Raw genomic sequence first — 15,856 nt, 5'->3', positions numbered from 1 at the left:
GAAATTTATACAAACATCTTTTTTCCTGTTTCAGTAGTGAATGCTTCCCTCATCTTCTCTCCCAATATCTATGTAATTTAAACCACAGGATAATTTATCTTTTCATAAGGGAAAGTGTGAGAACTTCCGGATCCATTAGCTTCATAGAAAAAAACTATTTGAGACATTTGTTTGGTACTCTATGTGCTTTTATACAATTCCCATTATATTGCATTGGTATATTCCTTATTTGGAGTACTCTTGATATTACTACATGCTTTAAAATACAACTTGCAAAAAACACCCCATTTTTTACAGTTATTAAGAATGACTGAATCTTTCCTTCCTTCAAATGAAATAATTCTACATGATCCGTAGTATATTAACTTGAAGTCTAGCCATGAAACACATTATTTGTGTATTAGTAAACAGGCAAATTCCTTGAAAGAAAAATTGAAGTGCAACTGTAGCTTGCATAGACAGATCTAATTTTCCTCCACAAATCTAGCCTAACAAGAATAGTAAAATTATAAACAGAGAAATAAAGTGTTGTGATGGCACAGCAAAACACACACACGCTGGCTTTGTTCTTTATATCCAGACAACAACTGAGCAGGATTCAGCCCAGGCTAGGGGTCCTTCTATTCAGARGATGTGCTCCACTTAATTTTTTGGTCCTGCCCATTCAATATGGTTTCTATTTAGGCGTTCTAAGCATACATATACTGGTTTGGGTTTATTTCCTTAAAATTCTAATACAACACACATTCTATTACTTTTCAGCTTTCACTGGCAAATAAAGATTTCTAGCCAAAAAGGCAGACATCACACATACTAGAGCACAAGGTGAGAAAACAGAATTGTGATGGCCTTAATGCAAGTAATACTCAACATATGGACAAAAGATAACCTATTCAGCTATTCCATTACTGAATCTATGTCAGTTGTCAATGACGTACTGAATACATTAATAGTCAGCCATAAGACTTTCTGAATCAGGTATTACAGCTTGGCAAATTATAATATATTCTAGTTAGTCAAGCAGATGTACTGTATGTCCTTTACAACAAATTCACTATTTTTTAATCACCTAGAGATAAACAACCAAAATAAAAACCATTTCCAAAAACTATCTGGTTGAGAAGCAGAAATGCATAAGACAAATCTTTCAAGAAACACATAAGGCAAACTTGACTTTCATGGATACATATATCAAAATGAATTGAGATAGCAAATTAAAGAAACTGCCTATGTTTGTTCAAGCAGAGTGCCTGATTTCAGTTTTACTGGATTGTATGACCCAGCTATAGCTTGTTTTTATAATGCCATTCCTGACACATGCTTGGACAGAAGAAAATAGAATCTCACTACTCCAACAGAGGGCAGTGCTAGCAARGGAGGTAATCCACCAATGGCCAAATAACAGATTAAGACTAAATCATTTTGTGTAAATATATTATTCTAAAGTGCTGCTACTACATGTGATGTACAGTTTATGGAAGCCAAGACAGCAAATATTTACCTCACCAACATCAAAGAGGGGAGCTGAAATCTTTTGGAAGTATCTGCATTAGCTAAAAGGCTAATTTAAAAGTCAGAGAATTACTTCTGAATAAAATATGTTGAATAATGACAAATTACTTTAAGCAACCTTTATAAACATATATTAAGAATGATTCCACTGTTCATTCTGTGACAAAGCATACATTTCAAAGTCCACATTATGTTTTTCCACTAACTTCCAAATTTTCCATCCAAGAACTCTAGGGAAGAAAAATGGAAGATACAGGAAAGGGAAAATAATTCTAACTGAGAATCCCCAGTAGGGTCCAATGCATCTTAAAACATATGATTTTGAAATCTAATACCACAACAAATTGCTAATGGCCTGTAGGAAGTGAAACAGTAAAAGACAGACATCTGAATGGAGATTCCCCAGACACACAGCATCTTGAATTTCAAAATCACACTACTAACTTCCATAAATTTTGTCTAGTATTTCTGATTTTCTTGAATGAGGTCTGAGATTTTCATTTTCCAAAGTTGAACTTACAGAAAGCTAAACATAGCAACTCAGCATGAAAGCTATGCTATACCAACATCCTAGCATAGAAACTATGACCAGACACTCAAATTATCTGAATAGAAGCCAACAGATGACATGAAAAACACTTCAAAAAAATCACTTTGAAATCTGAAAATCACTTTGAGCACTCTGAAGTTATTTGAAGCAACCCTCTTGAATAGGAGCAACAGTTGAATTTCCTAAGTATGTTAACTTTTCCAAAGACCTAAAAGTCATTGTCTTGCTAACACATACGGGTACTTTCCTACTCACCCAGAAAAAATACAAAAGCCAATATACTCATTCCCACCATCAACTTTCAACTAACATTTTATACTTTTCATTGACACTAGCAAGTGACAGTTTCCTAATAAGGTTCTATTTGGGTTTCAGCATAAGGATCAAACAGGAACTGGTTAATATCAAGAGGCAGCAGCAAAACACATACTTTCTTCTTCATACATTCCAAACAATTTTGATAATGTCTAATTCAAAGTCTTGATATACCCTTATTCAAAAGGAATTTCACCAATCAACAGTTCTAAAGTTTCCATAGAATTTTCTTAATATATTCGAACTGACTGCAAACTGACCTCAAGATACATTTTACAATACGGATAGTGATAGCCAAAGAGCTTTTAAAGACACTAACTGCTCATTACTTTATAACTCATTTTAACTTGAGTTTGAACAGAATAAAAACCATTACATCTGAACATAACAAGAGGAGCTACGTAGGCAGATCCTGTGTATGGCATTTAGAAAGACAAAACTTTGTGAAGGTATATGAATTCTRGCTGCCCTTTTTTCATTTTAATTGAATCAAGTTATTATTGTATCATTTACATACTTAAATAACTGCTACTATTTTCACAAGTATTAATTTTAAGTTGTAAGTCAGTTTCATATAAAACAAACTTGTCCTCTCTAAGTAGAAGTTTTACAGCTCAGACAGCTCTTTCAAGAAGATATCCTGACTTAATACGGAGATCCAGATATGTACATATATAAGCACATAATGCTCTCCCAGTGCACCAAGTGAAATGTAGTTTCTGTGCTAAGCTGATTATCAGTTACAGTACACTAACTGCAGATGCAGTAGAAATGTTTRCTTTGATGAACCATGCATCACTTCAAGCTGCTTTAACTTAATTTCCTGATGTATGTTGTGCACAGTCCTATTTTCCACTATTGAAGTTAATTACTAGAATCTCTAGATTGAAAACACTCCGTTCTCCACAATTCTATTGGCTTATCCCATGCAGATGAATGAACACCTAGATCTAAAGAATTTCCAGCTCATCCACCAGCAAACTTGATCACAAATACAGACTAATTTAAGAAACAAAACCCCACTTTCTATGCCTGTAATACCTCATCAAAAACATGAAGTTTTGAAGAATCATCCTAATAAAATCAAATTAGGAAGGCACATTTTAGAGTATAGTAAATGTACTGACTTTATGAAAAGTCTTTGGCTTATTCAGATGTTCCCTTTTGTTTTTGTTCATTTTCTTTTAAAAATTATCTTCTTTGGCCATCAACATACTATCTAAAACTGCTCATTAGGGCAATAGGATGGTTACAGTACATATGGCAAGAAGAGGGAGAGTGCAGCCATTTACCAACAACTGGGCTGAGCCTAAGCAAGTCCAGATCTTCACTAGTAGAAGTCGTTAAAGAGAAGCAGAGTTGTCTGTCATTCCTAGCTGCACTTGAACAGCACCGTGGCATGCCCTGTGTCTTCCACTTAGTTCAGGGATGCACAAGAAAGCTGAAGAGACCTGCTGCACACAGGAGAAGAAAAAGTCTTTCTATACCGAAGTTCCAGAATCTTGAGCACTGCCTACCAGATCGATTTATTAACTAAACAAATCCTGCCCTTGCTAGCATTCACCATTCAAAAAGCATTGGAGACGCACATATTTTGGCATCTTCATCAGTTTGATCCCCCCACCAGCTGACCTGCTCTTTGAAGGCCAGTGCTGCACTGCAAGTCCTAGACATCCCCCACCAGTTGACACTGCTGAAGCAGAAAACATCCCCTCCCATAACCATCTACCCTGTTCTGTCCTGAAAAACCCAGCCTCTTCCCCAATCTAACAAAGAATATATTAATAATTTATTATATTAGTATAATAGAGAGAATGAGGCCACCTCATTAGACCAAGAATCAAGGAAAGAGTTGAAACCCACACTGTTAAAAAATAAAAATTGTTTAAATGGAATAGAAATAGCCAACTCACACAAGTGGTAGCCTATTACTAGAAGCAACAAAGTTAGGAAGTCTAATATGAAGATTTTCACAAAGACTGTTCTAGCAGTAACAGTACTGGATCAAAGTTCTTATGCAAGTCTGCAAGAAAATCAAAAACTGCTTCCTTATATTTAAAACTTATGGTTACTGTGGATATTTCTAGTACTTGGGCTTTTTTAAACACAAACATGAATAAGAATTTGACTCTAATCAACACTGTTAGCAATTAAAATAGTGTTCCTGCATATTTCYGCTTTAGTTAAAAAGGTGAAAGTGAGCACTAAGCTAACAAAAGAGTCTTTCTTCTTTTTACAAGAGCTCAGATCAGCCCCCAGTCTAGGTTACTATATTTTCCCTCACACTCTCCTACAGATGGCTGGCAAAAAGCTGACTAGCTTTCCTTTAAGAAATCAGTTTCACCCTGCACAAAACTGTTTAATAAGCAAAATAGGCAGTGCAGGCAATCATTTCACATTCTGCACCAAGCTATATTTTCCTTTCTTCTAGGACCTTTGTAGCCTCACTTTCCTAAATATCTATTATGCAAGCAACATACTTCAGGAGAAATACCATTATTCCAGGTGTTATTTATTTTAATGTCTCAAGATGTTATTATGACATTCATCACCCCTCTCCTCCCCACAAGAAGTCAGTTTCCCTTTATCTCCAACTTTTTTTGCCAATCTACATTTTTCTATTCTTAATAGATTCTTAACCCTACTTTATTTTCATCATGCCTTGTCTAGGTTCCTTCCTTTGAGGTTCTCAACTGTTGTTTGAATCGTTAAAATCAACCACCTCCTGGCCATTTTTTCCCATTCCTGTCCATCATTATGGATTGTACATAGAAATACAGGCAAATTCATATTCTATATGTTATCCATTCAACCATGTTTGCTTCACTAACCTTTAAAGTCATTGTGGTCTGTTCAGAGATAAAGACAAAATGACTCAAAATTCTAGCATGAGCTGAAAATAAACACAGTAAGTCCAGATTTTTAGTTAGCATCTCAGACACRTCTAATTCCCTGAAATACTTTACAACACTTAATAGCACATTCAGTGCAATACATAATCTGAAAAATAAAAAACAAAGATTACTTTAATATATCTAGTCAAAAAGGCAAATCACCATAACAGTGTTCTATTTACACTAATACCCCCAAGCATTACATACAACAGAAATGTCGATAAACAAAGAAAAGATCAAGTTTTTTTATTTTTAAATACTATCACACAAGTTCAATATAGAACAGCATCAGTAGGCCATTTTAGAAGAGAAGCAAAATACAATTTCTGTAATGTTAGCACATGCTAAAAATTCATATTTTTAGCACATTATTGACTTCTGTTAGTTTAACAGCACATCCTTGTTCAATTCCTTACCTGGTATGGACTTAAAGATACATAAAGATATGGCTCAGTGAACTCTACCTCCCTCCTTCAGAAGGACATATTCAATTACTTTCACATGATGAACACAGTTCAAAACAAGCTTTACTTCCTTCAGATARAACATGAGTTTCTACAGTGTGCTCGAGTATTCCCCCAGCTAGCAGAGAACTGTTGCCTGTGTTCATAGCAGCCACTACTTACACCACTTTCCTTAAATTATGTTGCTATTTTGATTGCAGAACCCTTAATTCAGAGCTGAAAAATGTAAGACATGCTGAGAAATAGTACTGATCTAATTACCTGGTTGTAAGAATCTGTCTAGGCACATACTAAGTAAAAACCTAGTTACGAGTTCCTTTTTGAAGTGCTGAAAATTCTGTCCAAAATACAACTATAATTACACTGTAATATATCTACTTGTTTAGGATTCAGATAAAACTCCTGACAAAGATCACTTGAAAATAATCAAATTACCATATGAAAAGAAAGCTTTACAGAACAGAAGTTAAATCTTTATCTTTTTCTTCTAGTTYAGTGACTTTAAGAAACTTGTTGCCTGTTTAGACAATAATCAACGTGTTATATGAAGTTGCTTCCTTCATACTAAAACCCTTTTGTTGCAAATAGAGTGTCTAATATTTAAAAGTAGAGTAATATTCATTTTTTTCTTCCATAACATACATTGGTAAGAGTATGTCTTCACTCATACCATCCTAAAGCATGCATCTACCCTTTGCTATTCTGATGGTCTAAAGAGCTTGGACCTATCTTTTAATAATTAGTTTCCCTGTGCTTCTTGCTTTGACTTGCTCTCAAAAGTTTCTCACCTCCAGCACCAGGATAGCCCCCAGCAGGTGCATCCAATACCTCTTCCTCTTGCAGCCAAGATTAGTTCCCTGGACTTCTCTCCCCAGTACTCCCTTCCTAGGTCCATGCCAGAGCTTTCTCCTTTGCACCACTAGCACCACACTTTGTCATGCCATAAGGCTGACAACAACACAGCCCTTTTGGACAGCCATTATCTTGCCCTTACCAGACAATCTGAGTACCCTGGCAAAGCATTTGCCCTCATTTACACATTACAAAAACACAAGTGACACCTCTCAAAAGTGGTTTACATGCCAACAGGATACCACTACTGACAACAATCAAGTACTCCAGTTCAAGCAGCATACTACCATCAAACAAGTTAAGGCTAAAATCAATTTCAGTTCAGAAATAATCAGTCCAATTAATCATGTGCAATCAGTCTATCATTGAGCCATCACTGCTGAACAAACAAATGGCATCCAAATTTCATTGTTTGGTAGCTATTCTTACATAGAAGAAATAAATATGTGCTTTTGAATGAACTTGTTTTCTACACCTAGTTACTAGGACAAGAGCAAGTATTCTGCTAATTTCAATAACTTTTGTGTCATAAACCAGTATTTTTCTGTTCTTCTGTGGAAGATATGGTTCTTACTTCCAACACTTATGAGAAATATTTGCTTGCAAATGGCTCCATTTTAACAAGCAAGCTTTGTCTTCCAAAAGAACTCACCCCATCCATTTCAAAATTATTTGTAAATAAATGATTTCAGTCTTAACATGACTACTTAAAGTACTATTAGAGAGGCATAATTCTCTGGAGAAACAAGAGGCTCTGCAACTTGCAATAGTTTGTGCTAACCAAAAAAAGCTATTTTTCCCATATGATTTCTCTTACAGCTTTATCAYTACTGCCAGCTAGTCTTAAGATTCGAGCTTGAAGCATGACACCAACCAGGGTATAATCACAGTTTTTAATAATTAAACAGGTTTCTAAATATTCTATTTAGGCTTTTAATAATTTTCATATACTGCCTTTGGCAYCCTGACACTGATCACTTTCCTGTATAGCACTGAATTAGGTATATTTTGCATATACTTACTAAATTGGTTATTTCCTGAAGAAATCAAAGTAACACACATTTTTTCAACAAATGTTGCAAACAGTTGAGCATTTAGGATAATCTTTGCATGCTCATAGCCAAAATATGGCTTAGAAGAACACTGTAGACAAGACAGGGTTGAACTGGAGTCTACCTATCACCAACCTCCTAGATAACCTTGACAAACCAATTTTACTTCTTAGGTTCTTCCAATTGCCAAAATGGCATTAAAAATACCTTAAACTATCAAGAGCCAGAATGGAGCACATTAAATAAAGCTATTATACCTAACAAGTGGTTCTTAGCATCAACCTAAGTTTGATTTACTTTTCCACTAAAATTACCTATACTAGTATTTTCAACACCTGAAGATCCTCAATTAGCTGTAGGAACTCATGAAATGGAACCAGACATTCCTAAAGATATTCAAAATGTCAGCTCCATATAGAGCTGTAGAAAATAAATTTCACAAAAGGAGTCTTTATCAATACCTTTATAAGTTAATAGTATCRTTGCATTGAAAGGCAGGTCACCTCTTCTTCAGGGTAACACTGCATAACAACAATTATYATCAAAGTCACTCAATGGAAGTGATTCATGGCTATTTTTCCTGGCCTTTTAGGATAAAGGATTGTTTATTATGTAAAGGGTTTGAGAAATTATTCCAGTAGAACCAGAACTGATGAATGCTGATGTTACATACTCATGTTCCCTAATGAATTAAGGGCTTTAGTATGTATGCTTTTTCATATTCTTCTTTTCTAAATTCTTTGTCCTCAAGATATTTAAGCTCCTAGGTGACAGTCTTCAGTCATGTTGAGGCTCAAGATGCACATATTATAGTCATGCTTTCAGCAGAAGCACTTAAAAATGCCTCTTAGCAGTTTAGTAACAAAACTGTGCAGAAAAGACACCACATCAATGGAAAAATGGAGGATAGTAAGACAGTATAAGTGCAGTTGCTTGCTGTCTTAAAACAGTAAGTATGCGAACAGCACAAGTCATCTCTAACAGTTTTCTTTGTATTGTCATAAAAGTTAAGAAAAAGGAAAATTTCAAAACTGATAAAACAGTGAACTTAAGACAAGCAAATAAGTCAATGAAATCAACCTTCAACTCTAACAAAAACTAGACATTGACTACATGAAGAATACCTGTATCTCATGATTCCAGTAGCAACAATAGTAATTATATCGGAAGGGTTAGTTGAGTCTCAGAGCTTACCAAAAAAAGCAATGTTAGTAACAAAATTAAGCTTTGATACTAGAAATAAGGGACAATATTCTTGGCCCCRCAAAATATAGTTATTTAAAGCTTCCCCTGGGCCTTGCATAAARGACTAAATGTATATCCTCTTTTACTATGACACAGACCAAAATTCTCTTATTTCTATTCAAAGTCATACTAAGGTAGTGAACTCTCAGTTTAAAACAAACATAATGTAGATCTAGGCATTCAGAGAAAGTCTGTATAATTTTCATCTCAGGATTCATCTAAACCAGCTATTTTTTCCCCCCTCAGGAAACAGTGTTTCTAACAGATTTACCCAGTACTGCTTCTTCTTCCCCCCACCAAGAGCATCACATGACAACAGCTCTACATACCTCATCTTGTAAAGCTGTACGCCAATGCATCATACCAGGCAGGGTAGCAGGTGCTACAGTCACTCAGATCCTTGTAAATAACTGCAATAAGTTGCAATTTCCACTATTTTAGTTATCACTAATATTACATCTCTGTCCATTTACTCAAATTTCCAAGCAGTTCAATACAGATTTCTACGCATCGAAAGACAGGAAAGCAATTTTAATGCAGTTGCTATGAATATTTGTCTGATTAGAAGATTTGTATTTTAAGGCATGATTTTAAAATCCACAATTACCAAATGATTAGCATTTTTCTGTACATGGAAAAAGATATTATAAACACAGCTGCACTGACAGGAGGCTCTTTCCAAAAAGACTACAAATTCATATCACATACTACAAGAARAAAACACAAATAAATGAGTAGGCTCAAGTAACCTTTGGTATACTGGTAAATGTATCCACTTCTATTTGGAAGGCAGTTGGTGACATTAGTAAAGCAGAGGTTTTAAAGTCTTATTACTGATAGTTTTAATTTTAGGTGGGTATCCTATCATTTAAAATACTGCAATTATAACACATAGTTCAGTCAGCATGGAAGAACACTACCAGAAACAAAGTTCATGAAYAGGTAATGTAATTTAAATTACCAAGCAAAATGTACACTATAGAATGCTAAACAGCTAGATGCATCTGCAAGCCAGTGAGCTGTGTCCATGGATGCATAGATACATCTTCATGACGTAGATGCTTTCAGAAGCAGAAGCGTACAGAAGCTTTCCTTAGCTCRGGAGATATTTCTTCTCTTGTCATTTATTTTAATAGGTGACATTAACATTCTTACATATAAAGCATTTTTATTAAGCTTAAGTTTGTTACAGACATTTTAAAGCAATATTTCAAAACAAATTGTATCAAACATAGGTGCAAGTCCAGCAAGGTTACAGCTTTGAAAACCTGACAATAAAACCACAGACCCATGATTCGTTACCAAGTGATGTCAGTGCTATAAAAACATGCTTATTCTATTAAGACATCATATACTGCAATTGCCAATACTGAATGAGACAATTCATAGCCTGATATTCAAACATGCATTACAGAAAATAGTGAATGATTAATAAAAACATGGCTTTTCCATGGAATGCAGCATCCCGCACCACCATATGTGATAAACAGTTCCAAAAAAGCCATAGTCCCTCCTACTGAGGGCAGTCAGGCACAGGAAGAGATGAGCTGACATACGTAAGTGCCAGCCCTGCAAACCCCCACATAATTTTATTATATTGGAGCAAAATATCCATCCCAACCATCACCAGAAGGTGATTTATTTTGAGAAAAATTTTATAAAAAATCACTTAAAAATAGAAAAACAGCACCTGCATGTCCCTCACGTAAGGACTCCCTCTCCGGAGGCTGCTCGCAGGCGCCCACCGCAGTTCGGTGCAGAGATGCCCCTCACCGCACCTGCCTGGCCAGGCGCCCCGTCTTCCCTCCCCAGAGAAAACAGTATAAGCTCTGCCAGTGGGGGGGATTCGTTTTTATTCGGTGTTTTATTCGATTTACCTTCACTCCCGTTCACACGCTGCAGGCGCGCTGCTCCGCTGCTACGCGTGGCCGTTAACGGTCGCTCAACGGTCGTCCGCGCCTCAAGGATGCCCACCGGGGGGGGGAGGGGGGAAGAAGGGGAAAGGGGGAAAGGAGCTGTTTTCCCCGCTGCCCCCCTGGCAATCCTGTCGCCCTCAGGTGCCCCCAAGTGAGCGGGTACAGGGACGGAGCCCGGCGGGGAGAAGGGACACCGGGGGCACTGCGGTGCACGAGGAAGGATGGGGGGGCTCGGCGCCGCAGCAGGACGGGGGGGACGACACCGACACCTACCAGTCGGTGTGCGGCTCGTCGATGACCAGGAGCAGCTTGAACTTCCTGCCGGCAGCCGAGGAGCCGGTGGAGGAGGGATCCACGAGCCCAGCCGAGGCCGCCGTCTGCTTCACAGCATTAGAGAGGGAGCTGAAGAAGCTGCTGCCCGCGGACTGCGGCGGCGGCTGCTGTTGCTGCGGCGGCTGCTGCGGCTGCGGTCGACGCTCGGAGGCCGGGGAGGCAGCGGGGCCCGAGGCGGCCGAGGGAGGCGGCGGCGGCTGCTGYGGCTCGGGCCGCTGCAGGTCGGTCATGTAGCCATTGGGCAAGTTGGCGATGAAGCTGCTGTCGGAGAGCCTGCGCCGCAGAAAGTTCATCATCTGGCCGGGCGAGGCAAGGGCGCAGCCCTGGCGAGGAGCGGGCGGAGGTGCCGGGGCGCAGCGCGCTGCCGGCCGAGGCGCGGAGGCGCTGCCTTCACCACAGCGGCTGCTGCTGCGGCGGCGGCTGCTGCCTGCGCTGCTCGCGCGCCGCCCCCGCCCGCCTCGCCGCGCCGCGCGCGCAGCGGCGCAGGCAGCGCCGCGCCCCGCCCCGCGCCCGCCATGAGCCGCGGCGCGAGCGAGGCCTCCAGCTCGCGCCCGGGCCTCGGCTCTAGCGCTTGGTTGGTGCAAAGAGCCCCGTGCAAAAGCGCTGCAAAAAGCCAAGACAGAGGAGAGCGGCTGCGAGCCGCTGCAGCAGCGCGCGGCTGCAGGGGCAGCACCTGCAGCGGCGCAAGCGGGGCGCGCGCCACAGCACTGCCCGCGCCCTGCGCGCGCCCCCGCAACCCAGCAACAGCCATCAGCGTCTGCCTCAGGCTGCTTAAACAGCTTAAAGAAGGCGCACAAATTTCAAAGCGTTGCGTATCAAAGTAATGCGCCACGGTTAGGGGAGATGGAGGGTGGTTTTCACATCTTAAAGCAGCAGGCTTTCTCTAAGCATAAAGCTAATTATCTTCCCTAAGCTTTGAAGTAATGATTATCAATTTAAACATAAATGAAAGATATACTCAGTCTCTACTACATAGCATACACACTTACCTGTTACACACAATCCCAACACACTGATTTTGGCATCCCACATCACATGCAACAGTTGCTGCAAGTTTGCACATAAATTCATACAGCTAAATATTTTCAGGTTAGAAATCTGCTAGTGCTTTCCCGATATTGACACTTTCACAGTGTCTATGTTAAAAGGTGTAACTGCACAAAATTTTGTAATGAATCAYATAATTAGAAATATTCATATACTGTGTAATAACAGCAAGATAGTAAGGTGCAAAGCTATCAAGGCTATTTTAAAAGTGTCTGTCAAAAGCAGACCAACTAAGGGAGAAGGGAATCATTATTCACTCAGAGCCATAATATACACAATATAGGCAACAGATAGAGGTTTCGTTTTGTGTGTGTGCGCGCATTAAGGACAGTACATTTAAAGACCAAAGCAGCCTGCAGCTGAGGACACAGTGTTGCTCCCCTAGCCCTTCCACTGCCACTACACACGCAAACATGGCAAGATCCCAGGACCAAGCAATTATACTTCATTCCTCTTTGGTCTGATTACATCAACAATCCCCGCTCCCTTCTCTTCCAAAAACCAGGAGGCCAAGAAAAAGGACTAACACTTTTTCTAAAGGTCAATTTGTATATAGTACCAATTCACTTCCCTATGAAGACAATACTAAAATCACTAACCACTGACATTGAACAAAGATAGTTTGATTAATTTTGAGGTGGCTGTTATAGATTGAAGCATGGTCATATAAAAATAGTATCCCTTTAGTCAAATAGCTTCTGATTTATACTGAGGATCTGCTTATCTTACTGACCAAAAAATGAGTTGGTCCAGCAGAACCTAATTAAATACAGGAAAAGGACCTATATTATATTTTGCTGGGCATATCAAAATATTAACCAGCTCTCAATTGGTGGGCTAAAAATCTATCTCTTGTCAGCTGTATTCTAAGATACACATAGCAAATGGAAATTATAGGGAACAAATGTCAGGATTTGTTACTACAAAGCAAAATAGCAAGCAATTAAACATGGAGTATTTAGGCTGTTTAGATTTCTGCAAAAAACCATGTTTCTTACTGCATTTGTACAGAAACGTTTCCTGATTGATGTAATGATTCTCATCTATGATATTTTCTATAATGTTCTCAAACTAGCAAACTACTTAARATTATCTGAAATGACCTTAAATATGACCAGAAGTTTGATAGTTGCCCTTTAGTTTCATCTGTTAAATGTTTGCATTAGCAACAAGATTTGTTCACCTATCCTGTACATTCAGRAAATATTATGAGAGGAGTAAACAATGCACTATCTTCTCTATAACCATGTTTGCATAAAATAGTACTTTTTACTACTTCCTATTATCATCAGGCTAAACTTCAAAGTAATCAAAGTAATCAAATACTATGCTGCCGCACTCTTTAAAAAATATGAACACTATAGAATAATACGTAACTTTAACCAGCTTATAAAAAATAGATCTGAGATGCACCAAGGAAAAAACAACAACTAAATGGTGTCAACATCTCAAAGAACTTAKTCTCTAGTGCAGAGCAAACCAAAAAGTTCTTCATGTAGCACTGTGTAAATTGGAAGTTTTGTTCAAAGAAAAATCAGCAGAATTTGCTAAATTCACTAATTAGTAAAATTGTGCCTAAAAACTAGTAACAGCACATTCTGTCCAACTATTCATGACAAAAAAAAAATCTATCGACTCAATGTTAAAACACAGTACAACAGAAATTTTAATCCAGTCTTGTTTTCTAGCATTCAATCACAATGCCAACATAAAATGATCAGGGAATTATCATATTAACCAACACCAACAACAAAAAAAAGAACTGAATCTATTTTATGACTTAGCACAACTATTAGGAACAAAAGCAACTAAAAAGCATTCATGTTAAAGAAATGAATATACAGACTGGGTAATAGAAAACAAATTCAATGAATCTAGAGAAGCATTTTCTTCCAATTATATTTGCTAATACTTAATCTAAGCCCAATGGTCAGCTCATCACAGTATTAGAGAGAATGCTCTGACATTCAAGTAAATTATATTTACTGTGYATGAACTCATGGATGCTTTCAGCAAAGCTTTACGCTTGGATCTGCTTCTAAGTTAAATCCATAAGCAAGAACAAAGGAAAAAACCCTGCAAGTTAAGGGAACGTATAGGTGCTCTTCATGGTGATAAAATTCACATTATAAAAAGTACACTGTTTACGCATTTCCCAAAAACTGACATAGTAATAGGAACAAGCCAGAAGGTGAAGAAACATTTGGCAGATGACAGTGTAATTGAGTATGAAATAGGTACATAAGTCAATTTTCCTGATAAATACTAAACAGAATCCCTGTGCTAAGTATACAGCATACACAGTTTATACTCCCCTAAACTGTGACATATTACCAGACATTCCTAGGAGAAATGAGCATACTAAAAACTCTCATGAYAAACTCACTAGTAGGTCGTAAAAAACTTGTATAGACACCATAGAAATATCAGTCTTGTTGGTATAAGAACAGTCCTTTAACAATTCTAATATTTAACACCTGATTTCATTGATGGTTCATGAAAGAAACATGACCTATGTCTTGATATTCATGTTTTAAGAGAATTGCAGAGTTCTAATTTAACAGAAAGGAGGGGGGAAAAAAGAAAACAAGGGCCTATCTGGGTATTTGCTGTATATCCAAGACTTCATGCAGCATAAAGTGGTGAACATGTGTAACAGTTCTTAATGAATACTTAGTAATTCACTGTATACCGTAAGAGATTTTTGCTCAACATCTCAAAAGAATGAAGTATAGCATGTTTCGATTCCCCCCAAGCATGACATTCCTCCAAAGATACTGTCCAAAAATAGAGGCACAGAGCATAGAAAACCATGGTATAAAATGGGATTAAATTATAACCACCTATTAGGATAACATATATATATAATAGTTGCACTTTTATGTAAAGATTACATAATGGCAAAGGACAAAACATAGCTCAAGGGATTTCTTGAGCTTTTTTTTGAGTTTTAGCATAGTTGAACATTCCTTTAGTATTTAATCACACAATTAAACAGCTTTATACTCATCTTCACAAATGGCGATTTCATGTAAAGGAAAAATGTTTGGGTATCAAATTTGTGACTAAAATGATAGCTTCACAAATCCTGCTTAGTAATCTTAGTTACATACAGATACCATAAAGACAGACAACAAGTTTCTGCAGCTCAGGTAACTGAATACTTCCACAGAACAACAGTTGCCTCATTTCATCAGAAGCATTATTCCTTTAACCAGATAATAATACAGAACTGGAAGAGCTCCATGGACACCAGTCACAAGCTTCTGCTATGGGTTCTACTATTATTCTCTACACAGTGTAAGAAAACATCACAGAGGTCAACAGGAAAGTTTCGAAGGAGAAAGTTTGCATAAGTACACACACAAAGTGAGAAAGACTGACAATCTCTTATGTTTAAATCAACTCTCTCACAGTATGTGTAAGGTGTAAAAAGCTGTTTTCTTTTTGACATCTTGGTAGATCAGTACTGCCTAAATAGCAGCTGTTACACTGGAAAACACAAGTCACTGCAGAATACAAACTCAATAAGCTGTGCTGATTTCAACTAGCATATCCGAGTAACTAAACAGACAGGGCTGATCAGCATCTACTAACCGGGAATTTCCAAAATACATCGCAACTTCCCTTATGAGAGGTGTCTGACTGTTCYAACAGTCCCACACCAAGTCCCCTG

General features: G+C 38.0%; 1 protein-coding gene across 1 annotated transcript in view; it reads right to left on the bottom strand.

The window, feature by feature from the left end:
• Positions 1-11,474, bottom strand: part of SYN2 (synapsin II) — a 120,978-nt gene extending 109,504 nt beyond the window's left edge. The window contains exon 1 of the mRNA XM_026045989.1: positions 11,074-11,474. Coding sequence (XP_025901774.1) covers positions 11,074-11,429 — 356 coding nt within the window. The 5' untranslated portion in view covers positions 11,430-11,474. The remainder of the gene's footprint in view (positions 1-11,073) is intronic.
• Between the last annotated feature and the right edge of the window lie 4,382 nt (positions 11,475-15,856).

Source organism: Nothoprocta perdicaria, unplaced genomic scaffold, assembly GCF_003342845.1.
Source record: "Nothoprocta perdicaria isolate Ctin4 unplaced genomic scaffold, notPer1 scaffold_42, whole genome shotgun sequence".
In the NCBI taxonomy this organism is placed as follows: Eukaryota; Metazoa; Chordata; class Aves; order Tinamiformes; family Tinamidae; genus Nothoprocta; species Nothoprocta perdicaria.
Note: the sequence above shows the minus strand (reverse complement) of the source record. Positions and strands in the feature narration are given on the sequence as shown.